The 22,943-nt window shown below is 40.8% G+C and overlaps 1 protein-coding gene across 4 annotated transcripts in view; it reads left to right on the forward strand.

Moving 5' to 3' along the window:
- Positions 1–22,943, forward strand: part of SCARB2 (scavenger receptor class B member 2) — a 77,274-nt gene that overhangs the window by 45,161 nt on the left and 9,170 nt on the right. For all 4 annotated transcript variants that reach the window (XM_045789953.2, XM_045789951.2, XM_087864068.1 and 1 more), the window contains exons 6-9: positions 6,283–6,402; positions 9,801–9,970; positions 20,412–20,530; positions 21,968–22,041. In XM_045789953.2, the coding sequence (XP_045645909.2) occupies positions 6,283–6,402; positions 9,801–9,970; positions 20,412–20,530; positions 21,968–22,041 (483 nt within the window). The remainder of the gene's footprint in view (positions 1–6,282; positions 6,403–9,800; positions 9,971–20,411; positions 20,531–21,967; positions 22,042–22,943) is intronic.

Raw genomic sequence — 22,943 nt, forward strand, 5'->3', positions numbered from 1 at the left:
GTTTCTGCCTGTGTTCTCCTGTAGGATTTTGATGGTTTCCTATCTCGCGTTTGGGGTTTTCATCCATTTTGAATTTATTTTTGTCTGTGGTGTAAGAAAGTGGTCCAGTTCCATTCTTCTCCATGTCACTGCCCAGTTTCCCCAGCACCATTTGTTGAAGGCACTGTCTTTTTCCTTTGGATATTCTTTCCTGCTTTGATGAAGATTAGTTGACTATATAGTTGTGGGTCCCTTTCTGGGTTCTCTATTCTGTTCCATTGATCTTTGTGTCTGTTTTTGTGCCAGTACCATATTGTCTTGATGATTACAGCTTTGTAATATAGCTTGAAGTCCAGAATTGTGATGCCTCCAGCTTTGCTTTGCCTTGCCTTTTCAGGATTGCTATTTGGGGTCTTTTGTGGTTCCATACACATTTTAGGATTGTTCTAGCTCTGTGAAAAATGCTGGTGGTATTTTGCTAGGGAGTGCATTAAATTTGTAGATTGCTTCAGGTAGCATTTTAATATTTGTTCTTCCAATCCACGGGCATGGAATAGCTTTCCATTTCTTCATGTCATCATCGGTTTCTTTCGTAAGTGTTCTATAGTTTTCAGAGTACGGAGTACAGATCTTTTACCTCTTTGGTTAGGTTTATTCCCGGGTAATTTACGGTTTTTGGTACAATTGTAAATGAGATCGATTCCTTGATTTCTCTTTCTGCTGCTTCATTATTAGTATATAGAAATGCAACAGATTTCTGTATGTTCATTGTGTATCCTGCAACTTTGCTGAATTTGTGTATGAGTTCTAGCAATTTTTTGGTGGAGTCTTTCAGGTTTTCTTCATGAAGTATGTCCTCTGAGAATAGCGAAAGTTTGACTTCTTCCTTGCCACTTTGGATGTATTTAATTTCTTTTAGTTGTCTGATTGCTGAGGCTAGGACTTCCAGTACTATGTTAAATAACAATGGTGAGAGTGGACATCCCTGTCTTATTCCTCACCATAGAGGAAAAACTCTCAGTTTTTTGCCATAGAGAATGTTATTAGCTGTAGGCCTTTATGATGTTGACATATGTTCCCTCAATCCCTACTTTGTTGGGGGTTTGTTTGGGTTTTTTTTTGTCAAGAATGGATGCTGTATTTTGTCAAATGCTTTTTCTGCATCTATTGAGAGGATCGAATGGTTCTTATCCTTTCTTTTATTAAGGTGGTGTATCACGTTGATTGATTTGCAAATATTGAACCACCCTTGCAGCCCAGGAAGAAATCCCATTTGATTATGGTGAATAATTCTTTTAATGTACTGTTGGATTCAATTTGCTAGTATCTTATTGAGAAGTTTTGCATCCATGATCATCAGGGATATTGGCTTGTAATTCTTCTTTTTAGTGGGGTCTTTGTCTGGGTTTGGAATCAAGGTAATGCTGGCCTCGTGGAATGAGTTTGGAAGTTTTCCTTCCATTTCTAATTTTTTGAAACAGTTTGAGAGAAGAGGTATTAATTCTTCTTTAAATGTTTGGTAGAATTTCCCTGGGCCTCCATCTGGCCCTAGACTTTTGTTTGTTGGAAGATTTTTGGTTACTGATTCAATTTTGCTGGTTATGGTTTTGAAATTTTCTGTTTCTTCCTGTTTCAGTTTTAATAGTTTGTTTCTAGGAATTTATCCATTTCTTCCACATTACCTAATTTGTTGGCATATAATTTTTCATAATATTCTCTTATAATTATTTGTATTTCTGTGGTGGTGTTGTGATCTCTCCTCTTTTATTCATGATTTTATTTATTTGAGTCCTTTCTCTTTTCTTTTTGATAAGTCTGGCTAGGGGTTTATTAATTTTATAAATTCTTTCAAAGAATGAGCTCCTAGTTTCATTGGTCTGTTTTACTATTTTTTTTTGTTTCTATATCATTTATTTCTGCTCTAATCTTTATTATTTCCCTTCTGCTGACTTTAGGCTCTACTTTCTGTTCCTTTTCTAGCTCCTTTAGATGTAAGGTTAGATTGTGTATTTGACTTTTCTTGCCTTTTTTTTTTTAAGATTTTATTTATTTATTTATTTGAGAGAGAACACATGAGCAGGGTGGAGGGGAGGGAGTGGCAGTGGGAGAGGGAAAAGCAGACTCCCCGCTGAACAGAGAGCCTGACGTGGGGCTCCATCCCAGGACCCTGAGATCATGACCCGAGCCAAAGGCAGATGCTTAACTGACAAGCCACCCAGGTGCCCTGAGACTTTTCTTGCTTCTTGAGGTAGGCCTGTGTTGCTATATACTTCCCTCTTAGGACCACTTTTGCTGCATCCCAAAGGTTTTGGACTGTTGTGTATTCATTTTCATTTGCTTCCATGTATTATTTTTTATTTCCTGTTTAACCCTTCATTCTTTAGTAGGAAGTTCTTTAACCTCTATGTAGTTGCGGTCTTTCCAAATTTTTTCTTGTGGTTGATTTCAAGTTTCATAAGTCTGAAAATGTGCATGGTATGGTCTCAATCTTTTTGTACTTGTTGAGGCCTGATTTGTGACCCAGTATGTAATCTATTCTGGAGAATGTTCGATGTGCACTCAAAAGAATGTATATCCTGCTGCTTTAGGATTAATATATATATATAATGTGTGTGTGTGTGTGTGTGTGTGTGTGTGTGTGTGTGTGTGTGTGTAGAGGTGGGGGGAGAGAGAGAGAAAGAAAGCAAGTCTATCTGGACCAGTGTGTCATTCAAAGCCATTGTTTCCTTGTTGATTTTCTGCTTAGATGATCTGTTCATTGCTGTGAGTGGGGTGTTAAAGTCCCCTACTATTATTGCATTATTTTATTATTAATTGTTACATCTTCTTGTTGGATAGACCCCTTTAGTATGATATAGTGCCCTTATTCATCTCTTGTTACAGTCTTTGGTTTAAAATCTACTTTGTCTCATATAAAAATCATATAAAATCTAGTTTGTCCAGCTTTCTTTTGATGTTCATTAGCATGATAAATGGTTCTCCATCCCCTCATTTTCAATCTGCAGGTATCTTCAGGTCTAAACTGAGTCTCTTACTCTTAATCATAGGAAACAAACTGAAGGTTATTGGAGGGGAGGAGGGTAAAGGGATGGGGTAACTGAGTGATAGGCATTAAGGAAGGTATGGGATGTAATGAGCACTGGGTTTTATGTAAGACTGATAAATCACTGACCTCTACCTCTGAAACCAATAATACATTATATGTTAATTAGAAATAATAACAAATAAATAAACATAAATATACAACTACAGAGGAAATAAAGAAATGTCATACGCACAGAAAAAATAAAATGAATCTCTTGTAGGCAGCATATCGATGGGTCTTGTTTTTTCATCCATTCTGATACCCTGTGTCTTTTGATTGGCATGTTTAGTCCATTTACATTCAGAGTGATTATTGATGATATGAATTTAGTGCCATTGTATTACCTGTAAAACCAGTGATTCTGGAGATCTTCTCTGTTCGTTTCTAGTCTTTATTGCTTTTGGTCTTTCTTTCCCACAGCCCTTTAGTATTTCTTGCAGGGCTGGTTTAGTGGTCATGAACTCCTTTAGTTTTTGTTTGTCTGGGAAACTCTTTATCTCTCCTATTCTGAATAACAGCCTTGCTGGAGAAAGTATTCTTGCTGCATATTTTTCCTTTTTAGCACATCGAATATATCATGTCACTCTCTCTGGCTGGCAAGTTTCTGTGGACAGGTCTGCTAGAGCCTTATGTGTCTACCCTTGTAGGTTAGAGGGTTTTTCTCCCTTACAACTTTCAGGATTTTTCTTTCCTTTTCTCTGTATTTTGCAAATTTTACTATGATATGTCTTGGTGTTGGCCTGCTTTTGTTGATTTTGGTGGGAGTTCTCTCTGCCTCCTAGATTTGGGTGTTTGTTTCCTCCCCCAGATTAGGGAAGTTTTCAGCTATAAGTTGCTCAAATAAACCTTCTGCCCCCTTTTCCCTCTTGTTCTGGGACTCCTATGATGCCCGTGTTATTACACTTTATGGAGTCACTGAGTTCCCTAAGTCTACATTCATTATCCAGCACTTTTCTTTCCCTCTTCTTTTCAGCTTCATTATTTTCCATAATTTTATCTTCTGTATCACTTATTTGGTCCTCTGTTTCTTCCATCCTTGTGGTTATTACATGCAGTCAGTTTTGCATCTTGGCTATAGCATTTTTTATTTCAGCCTGACTAGTTTTGGGGTCCTTTCTTTCTGTGGTAAGGGACTCCGTGGTGTCTTCTATGCTTTATTCAAGCACAGCTAATATCTTTGTGATTGTTGTTTTAAATTCTGTTTCAGGCATATTACTTATATCTGTGTTGATTAGATCACTGACTGTGAACTCTTCTTCTTTCTTTTGGGATGAATTCCTCCATCTAGGCATTTTGTCTAGGTCTGTGTCTTCTGTGTGTTAGGAAAGCCTGCTGTGTTTCCTGCTCCTGGGAGTAATGGCTTATATTAAGAAGAGGTCGTATACTGTCCAGGGTCTGGTGCTTCAGGAAGTGTCTCTGGTGTGTGCTGTGTGCAGTCTGCTGTTGTGTTTTGGCTGCTTTTCCCTCAGGTCAGGCCCCTGCAGAGTTTCTCCTTGCCTGCAGTGGGGAGTATTTGGACCATGTCCAGTGTGTGGTGAGCTTCAGTTAGGTGTGTTTTGTTCTGCTTGTTAAGAGAGAGTAGATCCTGTTTCCCCTAGAACTGAAGCTTTGCAGCACTCTATGGTCAGTCAACTTGGTGGGTGTGGGGGATTTGTGCTGGTCTTCTGGGGGAAGGGCTCCTTGCTGCTCTGACTCTCAGGTACCTTTGCCCTAGTTCAGAAGCACCCGCAGAGCCCAGGGGGGTGGGGCTTGGTGTAAGCAGCTCAAGCCTTCACTGTGGGCAGAGTGCTGCTCACTGAAGTCTGTCTGTGCTGATGAGCAGGGGTAAAAATGGCGTCAGCCTGCTCTCTCATTCCCAAAGACGGGAATTCACACCCACCGTCGTTCAGGAAGCCCTCACAGAAGAGCAAACACTCTCTCCTCATTTGTCCCAGGCTTCCCTCAGATCCTTGCCTTCACCCTGCCTGTCAGAGCCATCTGCCCATCTGACAGCGCAGTGCTCCTGGGTCTTATCTCAGGCCCGCCAGCTGGGTTTCAAAACTCCAAATTTTAGGGACCCCGCATGGCATAGACCTGTGCTGATCCTCTGGAGGAGGGTCTTGCCACACGGTGGCTGGTGCCGGTTTGTCCCAGAAGGGCAGTCACACGACTGCGCAGGGGCTTGGAGTGTATGGTAAAGCACAGCAAAAAGCCTGCAGCCGGCTTAGTGGCCCTCAGCAGGCATCTCTGCTCCTGTGCTAATGAGCGGGACAGCAGGCTGGCACCTGCTGGCTCTTTTGTCCCCAGAGAGGCAGTGCCATGTCTCTCAGGTGCACTCCAAGAAGGGGAACTGTCTCTCCTGGTGCGACCGAGGGGATCCTCAGACCACACTATCTGTTCCTGGGCCTCAGCTCTCCTTCTCCATAGGAGCACCGCTAAGCCCACCGGCCTCCACCCCAGCAATGGTGCAGACTTCTTAAACTTTAGACTTTGAGCTCTGCTGCCTGTAAAACCTTGTCATTATCAGCCCTTCTCATTTTCCCCGTCAGTGGTTTTGGGGAAGTGTTCTTCTTGTGTGATAACCTGCACCCTGCGCCCTCTCTCTTCCTCTCTCTTTCTCTCTCTCTGTGTGATCAGGGGCTCCCTCCCCTCCATAGCACTGGCGAGTCTCTTCTCCCCAAATCACATCTCTGCATCTCCTACCTTCCATGACATGGCCTCTTTTCTCCCTCTGGTTGTGCAGTTTGTTCTCTCAGTCCTTGGTCAGGTAGATTTCCTGGTGTTCTGAATTATTTAATATTGATCTAGCTGTGTTTGAGAGACAAGGCAGACATAAGGTCCCCCTACTCCTCTGCCATCTCAGCTCCTTCCTCAATAGCTGAACATATCTATCCCGAGCTTCCTGTCAGGGGGCCAGCTCTGAACAAGGCTGTTGTTCATGCTAGATTGAATCACTATTTTAAGAAAATGGGTGTTTCTAAACCTCTACATAGGATACTCTTTTTTGCAGGAAGGAAAGAGATTTTTGGACATTGCCTTTATCAGAATTGAGTTGGGGATCAGGTGCCTACTATGTCCCCTCTTGATCCAATCCCTAACCAGCGTCCCCCTTGTGTCTGCATATGAATAAGGTGCTGTGGGTAGTTGGCTCCCAATCAAGGCTTGAAAAGTCCCAACCATCTGAAAAGATCTAAAATCAAATGTGATAGTCTACTCTTTCTTGTGCTTATCAATTACAGGTCCCTTGACTGGTGGACAACAGACAAGTGCAATATGATTAATGGAACAGATGGAGATTCTTTTCACCCATTAATAAACAAAGAGGAAATTCTTTATGTCTTCCCATCTGAATTTTGCAGGTAAGAACTTTCCAAATAAGTTATTTCAAGACCACCCAAGAGGTGAGGAATATAGGCAGCTACCCCTCATAGGTCTGGACATTTCTACTTAATCAGTGACAAATGCTGGGGCACCTGGGTGGCTCAGATGGTTGGGCCTCATGATCCCAGGGTCCTGGGATCGAGCCCTGCATGGGGCTCTCTGCTCAGCGGGGAGTCTGCCTCTCCCTCCCCCTCTGCTGCTCCCCCCGCTTCTCTCTGTGTGTCAAATAAATAAATAAAATCTTTAAAAAAAAATCAGTGACGAATGCTGATGGCACATCAAGAGACAACATGGCGTGGTGGTTCATTGCACGGGATCCAGAGCGTGACTGCATTGGTTGATTTGAACACCAGTTCCAACACTTACAGCTGTGTGACCTTGGGAAAGTTGTTCAGCCACTTTGTGCCTCACTTTCCTCATTTGTAAAATAAAGATAGACATAGTTGCCTACCTTGGGAGTTGTTATGAGGACAAATGCGTTACTGTTAGTAAAATACCTCACCCAGGGCCTGTCACACAGTAAATAACATTAAGTGACAGCTCTGAGTTACTATGATATGCTCTGTCAAGCATGATACTTGACCTGGTTTTCCAGTCAGCAGGTAACCTCTACATAGAAGATAGAACAGAGGTGCCTGGGTGGCTCAGTTGGTTAAGTGTCTGCCTTCAGCTTGGGTCATGATCCCGGGGTCCTGGGATCGAGCCCCACGTCAGGCTCTCTGCTCAGCAGGGAGCCTGTTTCTCCCTCTGCCTCTGCCCCTCCACCCCGCTGTGCTCTCTCTCTCTGTCAGGTAAATAAATAAAACCTTAAAAAAAAAAAAGATGATAAATCAAACCGTTACTCCTAGTTCAGAGTTTGTAGGCATTTGCTTAGCTATCACCTTCCCTTAGTAATACCTGCTCCCACCTGCCCTGCAAGTTCTCCCTCTCTCCCGCCCGCTCCTTCAGGATTATGGCTCCTCTCTGGGAAGAAGGCATCTCGCTCTCCATCCTGATTCCCGTTCCCCATCAGCCACTGCCCTTTCTCCACCCTTCACCGTCAAACTGCCTCAGTGAATGGCTGACTCACACCGTCTCCACATCCTCCCCACTTACGCCGGCAAGCCTTTTTATGAAACTTCTCAAAGTCCCAAGTGACTTAGTGGCATTTGACACTGTTGATTCAATATCCTGAAGAATGGCTGTTCTTCTGGTATTTCATCACTCACATAATTGCTCCGCCTACCCAGTCAGCCCTGCCAGGAATAGTGGTGGCATTATAAATCTCCCCCCTCCTGCATCGACTCTGCTACCAGGTGCTGGGATGCCTCCTCAGAAAGAGCTCTTGTGGGGCACCTGGGTGGCTCAGTCAGTTGAGCGGCTGACTTCAGCTCAGGTCATGATCCCAGCGTCCTGGGATCAGGTCCCGCATCAGGCTCCTTGCTCAGTGGGGAGCCTGCTTCTCCCTCTGCCTGCCTCTCCCCTCTGCTTGTGCTCTCTGCCTCTCTCTCTGACAAATAAATAAATAAAATCTTTTAAAAAATTTAAAAAAGAAATAGCTCTTGCATCGCCCCCCACTTCTCCGCCTCTGCTGCCCGTGCCATGGTTCCCAGCCTTTCCAGCTCCCCCACAGAAAACCACAGTCGCTCTCTCGCTGGCTGCCCGCACCTGTACATATATGTGGAAGGACAAAAGGATCAGAAAACGCATTTGAACGCAGAGAGTGAAACAAGGCAAGCTAGAAGTGCCGTAGGAGGCTTTTTAAAAGATTTGGTGCGGAGGAAACGTTCTTCTCCGACACAACCACTTTTGAAGGGCCATTTGGCCATGTTTAGTAAAGCCGAGGCTGGGCAAACGCCCCGGTGTCTCACTGTTCTGCATCAGGTCCCTGGCCCGAAGAAGCCTTGTGCAGACGTGTAAGGAGACATACACGGAGAAGTTCACTGCAACATGGTTTTAGTAGTGGAAAATTGGAAGCACTCTAAGTCTCTGTAAAAGGAGAATATAAATAGTGATGTATTCATAGGATGGAATACCATGTAAGATTTAAAATACAAGAACCAGGGACGCCTGGGTGGCTCAGTCGGTTAAGCCCCTGTCTTACACTCAGGTCGTGATCCTGGGGTCCTGGGATCGAGCCCCCGCATCAGGCTTTCTGATCAGCAGGGAGCCTGCTTCTCCCTCGCCCTCTGCCCCTCCCCCTGCTCCTTCTCTCTCTCTCTCTCTTTCTCTCTCTAATATAAATAAATGAAATGTTTAAAATACAAGACCCAGACAATATAATGTTATAAATCTTAATAATGTAATATTGAATGAAGAAGCAAATTACAGGAAGAGAATATGGCATGCTGTTTATATAACATTTAAAAATAGCAAACCGTGCCGCACATTGTTTATGAATGTGCACATTTGTGAAAGGATAAAGACCTGCAAGGGAAGGATAAACCCCAAGTTCAGGACAGTGGTTACCCCTGAGGACTCAGGGAAGGACTGGAATCAGGAGTGTTACACAGAGAGTAGCAGTTGTATCCATAATACGCTTTTTATTTATCTGAGTATTTGTTTCGAAAGGTATTTATTATAGTATTTTCTCTACTTCTCCATTTGCCTAAAATATTTTACTTAGAAAATGCTATAGGGGTGGGAGGTGAGTAGAAGGCAGCCCCATGTAATTCACAACCTTTCGAGAGACATATCCCACCTCTGGTTCAAAGATGGAAAAAGCCAGGCCCAGAAAGCAGTTCGCTTTGGCCTTCCAATGAAGGGCGGAAGGATCTCCTGAGACAGTGTGTGTGGAAGTGCTGTCGCTCAGGACGTGCAAACACAAGGGGGGCTAGTAGTACTCGGGACCACTGTTTGAAACTCCGGAAGGACTGCGTTGAGATAAATGACTGAAATAATAAACATTGAAATAAATTCCAAAATATGGAAACTATTTTTATTTGAGGGAAATGGGTATGAAAGTAAGCCTTCAAATCACAAGTCTGGCTAATGGGGCACGCTTCAAGTGCTTATGAATCTACCCGGCCAACCCCTTCGCCACCTTCCCTGCTTTCGCTTTGCCTCACCCCTGCTTCTGCTTCGGCCGCACTGACGACTCTTTTCTTCCTTTCCGTGGGAGTCTCCGTCCTAAGTGTCCTCTTCATTTTCTACCACACGTTTTTTCCTTGGCCTGCTTTGGCTGTTACTACGGTTGCTGCCTCTTACACACCTTTCATGATAACTCCTCTCTCCCCCGAGTGGCGTGAGTTGCTTTCAGACTTTCCTTTGCGTCTTCGTTCCCCCCGACACCCCGTCAACTTCAGCCACGTTGTGCCTGAGGACGGTTGTTAACTTACTGGTCGGGCAGGCTACACGGACCAGAGCCCGCACTGACTTCCCTTCCTCCTTCCTACAGATCCGTGTACATAACTTTCAGTGACTTCGAGAGTGTGCAGGGACTGCCTGCCTTCCGCTATAAGGTGCCCGGAGAAATACTAGCCAATACCTCAGACAACGCTGGCTTCTGTGTGCCTAAAGGAAACTGCCTGGGCTCCGGAGTCTTGAATATCAGCGTCTGCAAGAACGGTGAGAGCTCAGGGGTGGGACAGGATTCTGTGGGTCTAGAATGCAGGATTAGTGTTCTTCACAAAGAATGCTGTCAGCCCAAATGAAAGAGTGATTCTGACTTTTCAAGACTAATATTTCACAATATGGCTATAGAATGGTAAAAAATTACTGGCTTTTCGTATTGCTTTTTTTTTTTTTAATTTAAGGTGTAATTGACATATAACACTATATTAGTTACTGGTATACAATATAACGATTCAGTATTTATATATATTGTAAAATGATCACTGCAATAAGTGTGGTTAATATCCATCACCATACATAGTTACAAAACAAAGTCTTGTGAGGAAGGCTTTTACTTACAAAGTCTTATGATGAAGACTTTTAAGACCTATTTTCTTAGCAGCTTGTTAAGTGTGCAATGCAATACTATTACCCATAGTCTCTGCGCTGTATATTACATCCCCATGACATTTATTTTATAACTGAGAATTTGCACCTGTTGGCCCCTTTCATCCATTTCTCCCACTCCATCCTCACGGCCTCTGACAACCACCGATCTGTTCTCTGTATCTGTGAGCTTGGTTTGTTGTTGCTGTTGTTTTTAAATTCCACGTGTAAGTGAGATCATAGATATCTGTCTTTGTCTGACTCATTTCACTCAGCATAATGCCCTCAAGATCCATCCATGTTGTTCCACATGGCAAGATTTTCATTCTTTTTACAGCTGAATAGTATTCCACTGTGTGTGTGTGTGTGTGTGTGTGTGTGTGTGTGTGTGTATCTTATTTATTCGTTCATCCATTGATGAACACTTAGGTTATTTCCATATCTTGGCTATTGAAAATAATTCTGCAATGAACATAAGCGTGCATATATCTTTTCAAATTAGTTTTTGTTTTCTTTGGATAAATACCCAGAAGTGGAATTGCTGGATTGTATGGTAGCTCTATGTTTAATTCTTTTAAGATTTTATTTTTATTTATTTATTAGAGAGAGAGGGAGAGTATGCGTGTGAGCGGGAAGAGGGGCAGAGGGAGAGGGAGAGAGAGAATCTCAAGCAGACTCTTCCCTGAGTGTGGAACCTGATGCAGGGCTCGATCTCATGACCCTAAGATCATGACCTGAGCTGAAATCAAGAGTTGGACACTTACCCAACTAAGCCACGCAGATGCCCCTATTTTTAATTTTTTGAGGAACCCTTATATTGTTTTCTACAGTGGTTGCACCAATTTACATTCCTACCAGCAGTGCACGAGGGTTCCCTTTTCTCCACATCCTCACCAACACCTGTTGTTTCTTGTGTTGTTGATTTTAGCTGCTCTGACAGGTGTGAAATGATATCTCATTGTGGTTTTGGTTTGCATTACCCTGATGATTAATGATGTTGGACATCTTTTCATGTACCTGTTTGCCATTTGTATATCTTCTTTGGAAAGATATCTAATTCAGATCCTCTGCCCATTTTTTAATTGGATTGTTTGGATTATTTGCTATAGAGTTGCATGGGTTCTTTATATATTTTGAATATTAACCCCTTACAGATATATGATTTGCAAATATTTTCTTCCATTCATTGGGTTGCCTTTTCATTTTGCTGATGGTTTCTTTTGCTGTGCAAAATAATTTTAGTTTGATGTAGTCCCACTTATTTTTACTTTTGTTGCCTTTGCTTTTGGAATCAGATCCAAAAAGCCATCACTAAGACCGATGTCATGGAGCTTACCGCCTATGTTTTCTTCTAGGAGTTTAATAGTTTCAGGTCTCATATTCAAGTCTTTAATCCATTTTGAGTGAATTTTTTTGTATGGTATAAGATAGCAGTCCAGTTTCATTCTTTTGTGTGTGGCTGTCCAGTTTTCCCAATACTATTTATTGAAGACTCTGTTCTTTCTCCATTGTATATTCTTTGCTCCTTTGTCGTAAATTAATTGACTAAATGTGCATGGGTTTTATTTCTGGGTTCTCTATTCTGTTCTATTGATATGTGTGTCTCTTTTATGCCAATACCATGCTATAGCTTTGTAATATAGCTTGAAATCAGAGAGTGTGATACCTCCAGCTTTGTTCTTCTTTCTTATGATTGCTTTGGCTACTTGGGGATCTTTTGTGGCTCCACACAATTTTTAGGGCTGTTTATTCTATTTCTGTGAAAAATGCCATTGGAATTTTGGTAGCGATTGCATTGAATCTGTAAATTGCTTTGGATAGTATGGGTATTTTAACAATATTAATTTTTCTAATCCATGAGCGCAGAATATCTTTTCCATTTATTTGTGTCTTCTTCAATTTTTTTCCTCTTAAAATTTTCAGTGTACAGGTCTTTTACCTCCTTGCTTAGATTTATTCCAAGGTATTTTTAAATTCTTTTTGAGGTTATTATGATTGGGATTATTCTCTCTCTCTCTCTCTCTTTTTTTTTAAGATTTTATTTATTTATTTGTCAGAGAGAGAGAGAGAGAGAGAGAGCATAAGCAGGGGGAGGGGCAGAGGAAGAAGCAGGCTCCCCGCTGAGCAAGGAGCCTGATGCGAGACTCAGTTCCAGGACCCTGGGATCATGACCTGAGCCGAAGGCTGGCGCTTAACGGACTGAGCCACCCAGATGTCCCTGGGATTATTTTCTTAATTTCTCTGAGAATTCATTATTAGTGTATAGTAACACAACTGATTTTTATATATTGATTTTTTTTTTTTTTGTCTTGCAACTTTACTGAATTTATTAGTTCTGGCAGTTTTTTGATGTAGTCTTTGGGGTTTTCTGCATATGATATCATGTCATCTGCTAATAGTGACAGTTTTACTTCTTCTTTACCAATTGGATGCCTTTTATTTCTTTATCTTTCCTAATTACTCTGGCTAGGACTTCCAGTACTATGTTGAATGAAAGTGGCAAAGGTAGGTATCCTTCCCTTGTTCCCGATTCTAGAGGAAAAGCTTTAAGCTTTTCACTGTTGAGTATGATGTTAGCTGTGGGCTTATCATATATGACATTTATTATGTTGAGAGATATTCCCTCCATACCTACTTTATCATGATTTTTTATCAGAGTGGATATTGAATTTTGTCACATGCTTTTTCCTGCATCTGTTGAAATGATCATATGATTTTTATCCTTCGCTTTGTTAATGTGGTGTATCATGTTGATTGATTTACAGCATTGAATCATCCTTGCACTCCTGAAGTAAATCCCACTTCATTATGGCGTATCATCCTTGTATTGTTGAATTCAGTTTGCTAATATTTTGTTGAAGATTTTTGCATTTATGTTCATAAGGGATATTGGCCTATAATTTTCTTTTCTTATGGTGTCCTTGTCTGGTTTTGGTATCAGGCTCATGCAGGCCTCATAAAAATGAGTTTGGAGATGTTCCCTGCCCTTCTATGTTTTGGAATACTTTGAAGGATTAGTATTAACTCTTCTTTGAGTGTTTGGTAGAATTCACCAGTGAAGCTATCTGATCCTGGACTTTTGTTTGGTAGGAAGTTTTTGATTACTAACTCCATCTCCTTACTAATAATTATCAATTCAGATTTTCTATTCCTTCATGATTCAGTCTGGGAAGGTTATGTATCTAGGAATTTATCCACTTCTTTTAGGTTGTTTGTCGGCATATAATTGTTCATAGTAGTCTCTCATGATCCTTTGTATTTCTGTGGTATTAGTTGTAACATCACTTCTTTCATTTCTGTTTATTGATTTGAGCTGTCTTTTTTCTTGAGGAGTCTTTAGCAAGGGTTTGTCAATTTTATCTTTTCAAAGAACCAGCTCTTAGCTTCACTGATCTTTCCTATTATCTTTTTAGTTCTCTATTTCATTTGTTTCCACTCTGATCTTTATTTTTTTTTTTTTAAGATTTTATTTATTTATTTGAGAGAGAGAGACAGCCAGCGAGAGAGGGAACACAAGCAGGGGGAGTGGGAGAGGAAGAAGCATGCTGCTAGCTGAGGAGCCTGATGTGGGGCTCGATCCCAGAACACCGGGATCACGCCCTGAGCTGAAGGCAGACGCTTAACAACTGCACCACCCAGGCGCCCCTCCACTCTGATCTTTATTATTCCCTGCTTCTTCTAACTTTGGGCTTCGTTTTTTCTTCTTTTTCTAGTTCCTTAAAGTGTAAACTTAGGTTATTTGAGAATTTCATGTTTCTTGAGATAGGTATTTATTGCCATGAATTTCTGCCTTAGAATTCCTTTTGCTACATTCCATAAGTTTTGATATGTTGTATTTTCATTTTCATTCGTCTTGAGGTGTTTTTTGATTTCTCCTTTGATTTCTTTTTTGACTCATTGGTTGCTCAGGAGCATGTTGTATAGTTTCCACATACGTGTCAATTTTCCAGTTTTCTTTCTATAATTGATTTCTAGTTTTATACCATTGTGTGTAGAAAAAAATGATTGACATGATGTCAATCTTTTTAAATTTTTAAGACTTGTGGCCTAACATATAATCTGTCCTGGAAAATGTTTCATGTGCACTCGAGGAGAAGGTGTATTCTGCTGCTTTTATATAGAATGTTCTTTATCTGTCTAAGGTCATCTCATCTGATGTGTCATTTAAGGCCAGTGTTTCCTTTTTGATTTTCTGTCTGGATGATCTATCTGTTGGTGTAAGTGGAGTATTAAAATTATTGTTTTGCTATCTATTTCTCCTTTTAGGTCTGTTTATATTTTCTTTATATATTTAGGTGCCCCTATTTTGGGTGCATACATTTTTACAAATGTTATATCCTCTTGTTGGATTGATTCTTTTGTCATTATATAATGTTCTTCTTTGTCTCTTATTACAGTCTTTGTGGGTTTTTAAAAAAGATTTTATTTATTTGAGAGAGAGACAGATAGTGACAGAGATAGCAAGAGAGAGCACAAGCGGGGAGGAGAGGGAGAAGCAGGCTCCTGCTGAGCAGGGAGCCCAACGTGGGGCTCGATCCCAGGACCCTGAGATCACAACCTGAGCCGATGGCAGACGCTTAACTGACTGAGCCACCCAGGTGTCCCTACAGTCTTTGTTTTAAGGTCTATTTGTCTGATGTAACTATAGCTACCCCAGCTGTCTTTTGATCTCCAATTACATGGAACGTTTTCCCCTCCGTTTACTTTCGGTCTGTGTGTGTCTTTGCATGTGAAGTGAATCTCTTTAGGCAGCATATGGGTGGTTCTTATATTTTTATCCATTTGGCCACTCTGTCTTTTGATTGGAGAGTTTAGGCCATTTACATTTAAAGTCATTGAGGGCCACCCGGGTGGTGCAGTTGGTTTAGCATGGACTCTTGGTTTCAGGGTCATGAGGTTGAGCCTCTCTGTGCTGGGCACAGAGCCTGTTTAGGGTTTCTCTCTCCTTCTGCCCTGCCCCCCTACTCTCTCTCTAGAATAAATAAATAAATCTTTAAAATATAAATAAATAATTATTGATAAGTATAGACTTACTGCCATTTTGTTCATTGTTTTCTGGCAGTTTTGTATGTCCTCTGTTCTTTTCTTCTTTCTCTTGTGTAATGCTTCTTATTCCTAGAACGTCATGTTGTGTTCTTTCTGGGTTGTAGTTTAGAAGCCTTAAAAGTAAAAATAGTTCACGTTTACCCAGCACTTACAGTAGTCATTGTTCAGCTAGTCATTATTCTAAGTGGTTTACATATATACATTTAGTTAATATGTGTAAAGCATTAACTGATTTCACATTCGTAACAATGCTAAAAGAGAAAGTGGGGGACTTGGTAATGAGAAAGTACCTATCTTGTTAAAAATTTATGATGATTTCAGGGGTGCCTGGGTGGCTCAGTCGGTTAAGCATCTGCCTTTGACTCGGGTCATGATTCCAGGGTCCTGGGATTGAGCCCCATTAGGGTCCCTGTTCAGCCGGGAGTCTGCTTCTCCCTCTCCCTCTGCCCTTCCCCCACTCGTGCTCTCTCTCTCAAATGAACAAATGAAATCTTAAAAAAGGAATTTATGATGATTTCAAAACAGAGTTAGTTTTATACCCTGACTGCAAATTTCCCAGTGTCTCTGAATGTCTGAGCTACTCTGCGCCTTTCCATGAATGAGGCAGAATTATCGGTGGTACAACTAACAAGCATTTTCTTCATCTTCAGAACTAACTTTAACGATCATATGTTGCATAATTATTCACAGTGTTCTTACTAGATAGGCATCCCGAGGCCTCTTTTTATAATCATGGAAAGCAGGGCTCAGAGAGGGAAAATGATTTTTATAAAATTCCTATCTCTGAGCAAATCCCTGCTAGAACATAGGGTCTTCTCCTGTCCGTGCTGTGATTCTTCTTAAGCTACAATTCCTCTTTAACGTTTGTTTTGAGAAATTTTGTAACCCCTCTTTCCTGAATAAAGTTGTCTTTACTTCCTGAATAAAGTAATGTGCTAACTTTTGCCCTCTTATCTAATTTTCTTGAAAAAAATCTCCTTTTGGGGTAAGTCTGCTGTCAGCAGTATACCTCCCTATTCCTTCTCTGCTAGGGCTTGGCTCCTGAACCTGGCCCTGCATGGCAGTTATCTGGAGAGTCATTAAAAATATATGTCCCAGGACCCACATACTAAGGTCCCAGAACCTGTATTTTTAACATGAGCTCCAGGTGATTCTCATGAAGATGGTGCCTACCATTTGGGAACCACTGTACCAGGGGACATGACACCCCTCCCTGGAGACAAGACCAGTGGTAAATAGGGAACAAGTGCCTGCTTCTGACCTCTCTTGCTTTCTTAATGAATGGTTTTGAAATAGTGCCCGGCCCACTCAGTCCAGGTGTCTCTGGCTCAACGCACAAATGTGGACATATTTTTTTCTCATTGTTTTGTTAACATTCTGCTTCCTCAAGAAGTTGGTGTCAGAATCAACAAAGAATCTATTTGGCAACTCAACCTCTTGCTACAGTCCTTTTCCTCTTGCCTCTTATGTACTCCCAGATGTGGGCTGAAAAGTTCAACTCTCTGGAATTATCCTCAAGTGTTTTGAATTTCCCCAGAGAACATTTTGGATAGTGGGATGCGTGTGTGCTCTGGAGTTGGGTAGATTTGGGTTTGATTCATATTCTGTTTGTTAACACATGAGCCAAGTTGATTAAGGAGGTAGACCTCAGTTTTCTCATCTGTAAAATGGGCGTGATGATCACTTCCTTGGAAGGTTATGTGAAGGTTAGAGATTATGTTTATAAAACACTCAAGACAGTGTCTGGCCCTTATTAAGTTCCAAATAAATCCAGAAAAAGACAATTATCATATGGTTTCACTCATTTATGGAACATAAGAAGTAGGAAGATCAGTAGGAGAAGAAAGGGAAGAAGAAAGGGGGGGTAAACAGAAGGGGGAATGAAGCATGAGAGACTGTGGACTCTGGGAAATAAACTGAGGGCTTCGGGGAGTGGGGGGAATGGGATAGGCTGGTGATGGGTAGTAAGGAGGGCACGTATTGCATGGTGTACTGGGTGTTATACGCAAGTAATGAATCATCGAATTTTACATCAAAAACTAGGGATGTACTGTATGGTGACTAACATAATTAATAAAAAATATTATTATTAAAAAATACATTTTAAAAATGACGTAGATCACAAAGAAGGAAATTATGGCTTTGTGAAACTGTTTCGTGAACAGTTTCTTCCTAAACAAAACACATGAATGTGACAGATGATATGTATCTTGAGCATGGCTGGTAGATATGTAAGCAAATCTAATATTAGGCAATAAGCTAATTTCTCCGAATGTATGTTTCCCTGGCAGCAATTATTGGATCCCTCTCTCCTCTTCAATAGCAGGATCTAGAATAGGTTTCTTTTAATAACTTGTTTCCCTATTTGTTCCTTTTTAAAAAGCAATCTTATTAAAGTATATTTGACATCCAGTGTTTTATTAGTCTCAGGTGCACAGCATAGTGATTTGACAATTCTATGTATTAACATTCACCACAATAAGTGTAGTCACCATCTGTTACCATATAACATTATTACAATTATTGACTATATTCCCTATGCTGTGCTATTCATGTCTGTGTGACTTATTTATTTTATAACTGGAAGTTTGTACCTCTTAATCCCCTCCACCTATTTCACCCAACTCCCCCAGTCACCTACCCTCTGGCAACCACCACATTGTTCTCCGTATTTATAAGTCTGTTTCTGTTTTGTTTGTTCATTTGTTTTGATTTTTAGATACCACAAATAAATGAAATTATATGGTACTGGTCTTTCTCTGTCTGACTTATCTCACTTAGTGTAATACCCTCTAGGTCCATCCATGCTGTCACAAATGGCAAGATCTCATTCTTCTTTATGCCTCAGTAATATTCTATTGTATGTAGATACCACATCTTCTCTATCCATTTGTCTATTGATGACACTATTGTAAGTAATCCTTCAGTGAACATAGGGGTACATATTTCTTTTCAAATTAGTATTTTCATTCTCTTTGGGTAAATATTCAGTAATAGAATTAGCGGATCACATGGTATTTCTATTTTTAATTTTTGGAAGAAACTCTACACTATTTTCCACAGTGGTGATACCAATTTACATTCCCACCAACAGTACACAAGGGTTGCTTTTCCTCCACATTCTCTTCAGTATTTGTTATTATGATCTTGTCTTTTTGATACTAGCTATAACAACAGGTGTGAGGTGGTATCTCCTTGTTGTTTTGGTTTGCATTTCGCTGATGATGAGTGATGTTGAGTATTGTTTCATGTGTCTCTTAGCCAACTGGATGTCTTCTTTGAAGAAGTATCTATTCAGGTCCTCTGCCCCCCTTTTCAACAGATTATTTGTTTTTTCGGTGTTGAGTTATATAAGTTCTTTATATATTTTGGATATTAACCCCTTATCAGATATATTATTTGCAAATATCTTCTCCCATTTGGTAGGTTGCCTTTTTCTTTTGTTGATGGTTTTCTTTGCTGTGCAAAAGGATTTTGTTTTGGTGTAATCCCAATAGTTTGTTTTTGCTTTTGTTTCCCTTGCCGCAGGAGACATATCTATAAATATGTTGTTAAGGCCAATATCCAAGAGATTATTACCTATGGGTTTTTTCTAGGAGTCTTATGGTTTCAGGTCTCATAATTAGGTCTTTAATCTGTTTTGAGTTTATTTTTGTATATGGCGTAAGAAAGTGGTCCCGTTTCATTTTTTTACGTGTGGCTGGCCTGTTTCCCCAACATGATTTATTGAAGAGATTGCCTTTCTCCTCATTGAATGTTCTTGCCTCCTTTGTCATAGATTAATTGACCATGTAAGTGTTGGTTTATTTCTCAGCTCTCTATTCCGTTCTGTTGATCTATGTGTCTGCTTTTATGCCAGTACCATACTGTTTTGAGTAATAAAGCTTTTTAGTATATCTTGAACTCTGGATTTGTGAAACTTCCAGCTTTATTCTTCTTTCTCAAGATTGGTTTGGCTCTTCAGGGTCTTTTGCAGATTCTTACAAATTTTAGGATTATTTGTTCTAGTTCTGTGAAAAATACTGTTGGCATTTTGATAGGGGTTGCATTGATTCTGTAGATTGGTTTGGCTATTATGGACATTCCGTATTTGATTCTTAAAATGAATATGGAAGAAAATAGAAGAAAAAAAAAACCCAGATCATGTGGGCAGACCTTGATCTAGTCAAAGCCTGGTCAGATAGCATGACCAGGCAAAGTCTTAAAAAATTCTATATCAACATAGTCAGGAGAAGAAAGCCTATCTTAGGTAAACCAAGAAAAACAGAAAAACAGAAAAGAAGGCAAAAAAAAAAAAAGTCCTTTTACTGAATAGAGATTTGCCATTGAAACAAGTGCTTTCGGATGAGACATCTCTCGTTCAATTGGAATTCTGCCTTCGTCACCTGACACCTGGATTTCCCTGGGTCAGTTTTTTTTAACTCCTCTGAACTTCACTTTCCTCAAATGCAAAATGAAGTTAATAGTTTTAACTTAATAGGGCTACTGGGATGGGGCGCCTGGGTGGCTCAGTTGTTAAGTCTGCCTTCGGCTCAGGGCGTGATCCTGGCGTTCTGGGATCGAGCCCCACATCAGGCTCCTCTGCTGGGATCCTGCTTCTTCCTCTCCCACTCCCCCTGCTTGTGTTCCCTCTCTCGCTGGCTGTCTCACTCTCTCTCTCAAATAAATAAATAAAATCTTTAAAAAAAAATAGGGCTATTGGGAATGTTAATTAAAATAATGTGTGTAAACCTTTATATTTCATAGGTGCAGTAAATACTGAAGAATATATAATTTAGCCATGACCTCAACATATATGGTGGAATAAAATAATATTAGGGTAAATGAGATGTCAGAAAATGAAGTAAAAATCCCAAACTAGGAGGTGTCGAATGGAATTTTAGCCTGCCCCTCTCCCCCATCCAAGTTTACTTACATATAGAATTTCCCCCTCCGTAGGAGCCAGGTTTGTGGGCAGAAACTTAATATTCATCTTGGACTTGCAAGAACCACATCATTCATTTCTGTTTTCCTTAAAATGCAGGTGCACCTATTATTATATCTTTCCCACACTTCTACCAAGCGGATGAGAAGTTCGTTTCTGCCATAGATGGCATGCACCCAAATAAGGACTATCATGAGACATTTGTAGACATTAATCCTGTGAGTACACACATCTTCCTGATAAAAGCATGTATTTTATTCTGCCTACACAATGTTTATCGGTTTAGTTCTGAGCACTGTTAATATTACTGTCTTCCTTTCATATACATACTCAAGTGCAGAAGACTCAGCTCAGTGCATGTGATACCTGCTCTCATGGCCTAACGGGCTGAACTGTGTGGCTCTAACATGCAGAAATAGCAGCAAACCTGCTTTAACAAAAAAATACCTGTAAACATTGCATCACTGGAACAACTGAGATTGGACCCATGTAACATGGTCAGTGTTCCATTGCCAGCCTTGGACTTGAACATATATACATCTCCTGCTGGCAGACAGATCAGCAAGGTTAAAGACATACATTCTTTTGCTTACTGCCGGGAATGTTTTGGTTGGAATTTAAATATAAATATTATCTTCAGTTTCTTTTGGTAAGCCTCATTCTACAGGCACTTTTAAGAGTTTATTTTATGGTATTATTAATTTAAAAGCCTCATTCTACAGGCACTTTTATGAGTTTATTTTATGGTATTATTAATTTATAATTAATTTTATGGTATTATTAATTTATGGTATATTAACTTATAATTAATTTATTATTAATTTAATTAATAAATACTTTAATCCTGTTTTCAAAGAGGAGATAAACTAAAACCACGTTAAAGGAGGGGAATAGCATTTGACAATGTGAGAGCCGCTCACTGTAGGAACCGAGTTAAAGGTCAGATATCTTCATTCTGGAAATTTTGAACACATAGAGCAATAAAGAAAAAGCAAGAACAGTCTTTTAGCACAGCAATTTACGGACATTTCACTTTTGTCTCTGAGAAATCAATGGTCTTATCTTTTTGTGGAAGAGATCAGGTGTTTCTTTCCCCCTTTTTCTCTCTTAACCTTCAGTCAGTTCCTCTTCCTCAGCGGAACTGTGGGCAGGTGCTTGTCCCCGCGGGCTGGGTGCAGTCCCTTAACCTCAGTGCAGAAGCGAAGCGGCCACGGGGAGCAGGCAGTGGCTGCTGCTTTCCCGACTTTGTGGGGGGGCCTGACCATCCTGGGGACCACTCTCTGGCTCAGAGCTCCCTCCTGCTAGGGTCCCCTAGGGCTTCGCTATCCAAGGTGGCAGCATCCTGGGTGCTTGTAGAAATACCCAGTGTCAGGCTTCACTCCAGACCTGCTGAATCATAATCTGCATATTCACAAAGTCCCCAAGAGCTCACATGCATAGTAAAGTTTGAGAAACATTGGTCTACCAAGCACCTGACCCCATCCGCAGCTCTCATTCTGTGCTGGGGTCAGCGTTCCCTCGTCCCACCCTTCCTCTCAAACATGGCAGCGGCCACCCTGCTTGTGAGCACCACACAGAAATGGTGCTCTATTGAGAAAAACTCTGTGGTTTTATTTGCTTCTCTGATGTTTTCTTTCCGCTTCTCTGATTTGCAGTTGACTGGAATTATTCTCAGAGCCGCCAAGAGGTTCCAGATCAACGTTTATGTCAAGAAGTTAGACGACTTTGCGTAAGTTTTACTTCTTTCGTCAGAGGCAGCGGGTGGTTTGTGGCATTGACTTTCTCGTGTGGTTGATGTCAGGAGACAGCCCACTTTCTAAGTCTGCTCACTCCTGTCTTCAGGGATGAGGCATAATCAGCATTCGCATAGGCTGTCTTGGTCTTGGAATTTACTTATGTTATCTAACCAGACATGTATAGCCTGCTTTCCATGGATCACACGTTGTTCTAAGTATTTTACATATGGGAACTCATTTATTCCTCACAGTTACGCTGTGTTAGCCCCATTTTACAGATGAGGAAACTAAGGCACAGAGAGGCGACGTAGGGCTACAGAATTTGCGCCTCCCCACTCCATGCAGCGTTGTCCTTGCCAGGACTCTGGTCGCCTCCCTTCCTGTCTTCCCACTGCTCCCACCCAGGGCCAGCCACAGGCCCCCAGTTGGTCAGTAGGCTTCTGAGTCCAGCCTCTCCTCCCCACACTCCATCTAAAAACCACCGCTTAATTAGGATAACTAAGTATAATCTTCTGCTCAGACTTCTCAATCGGAATTTTTTGGATATGAGAAAATGTTTACGACTTAATGAAAAAACAAGTTGCAACACTATATATAATATCATATATCTACTCTTTCTATCTATCTATCTATCTATCTATCTATCTATCTATCTAAACACTTGGCTTCCCCATCAGATTTGCATATTTAACCCCACATGTCATGGATCTTTCTAGAAAGTAAATGTGGTTTGTAAGAATGCATTCTGCCACCCCTGTGTACATTCCTGAGGCAGTATAAATCAGTAGTTAAGACCTAGAGCCTTAGAATCAAAATGAAATTACAATCTTGGCTCCACCTTTTCCTCACGTTGATCCTGGGCAAATGACTCTGAGCATAATTTCCATGTCTTACA

This window comes from Ursus americanus, chromosome 8 (assembly GCF_024610735.1).
Source record: "Ursus americanus isolate L20-20 chromosome 8, mUrsAme1.1.p, whole genome shotgun sequence".
Classification (NCBI taxonomy): Eukaryota; Metazoa; Chordata; class Mammalia; order Carnivora; family Ursidae; genus Ursus; species Ursus americanus.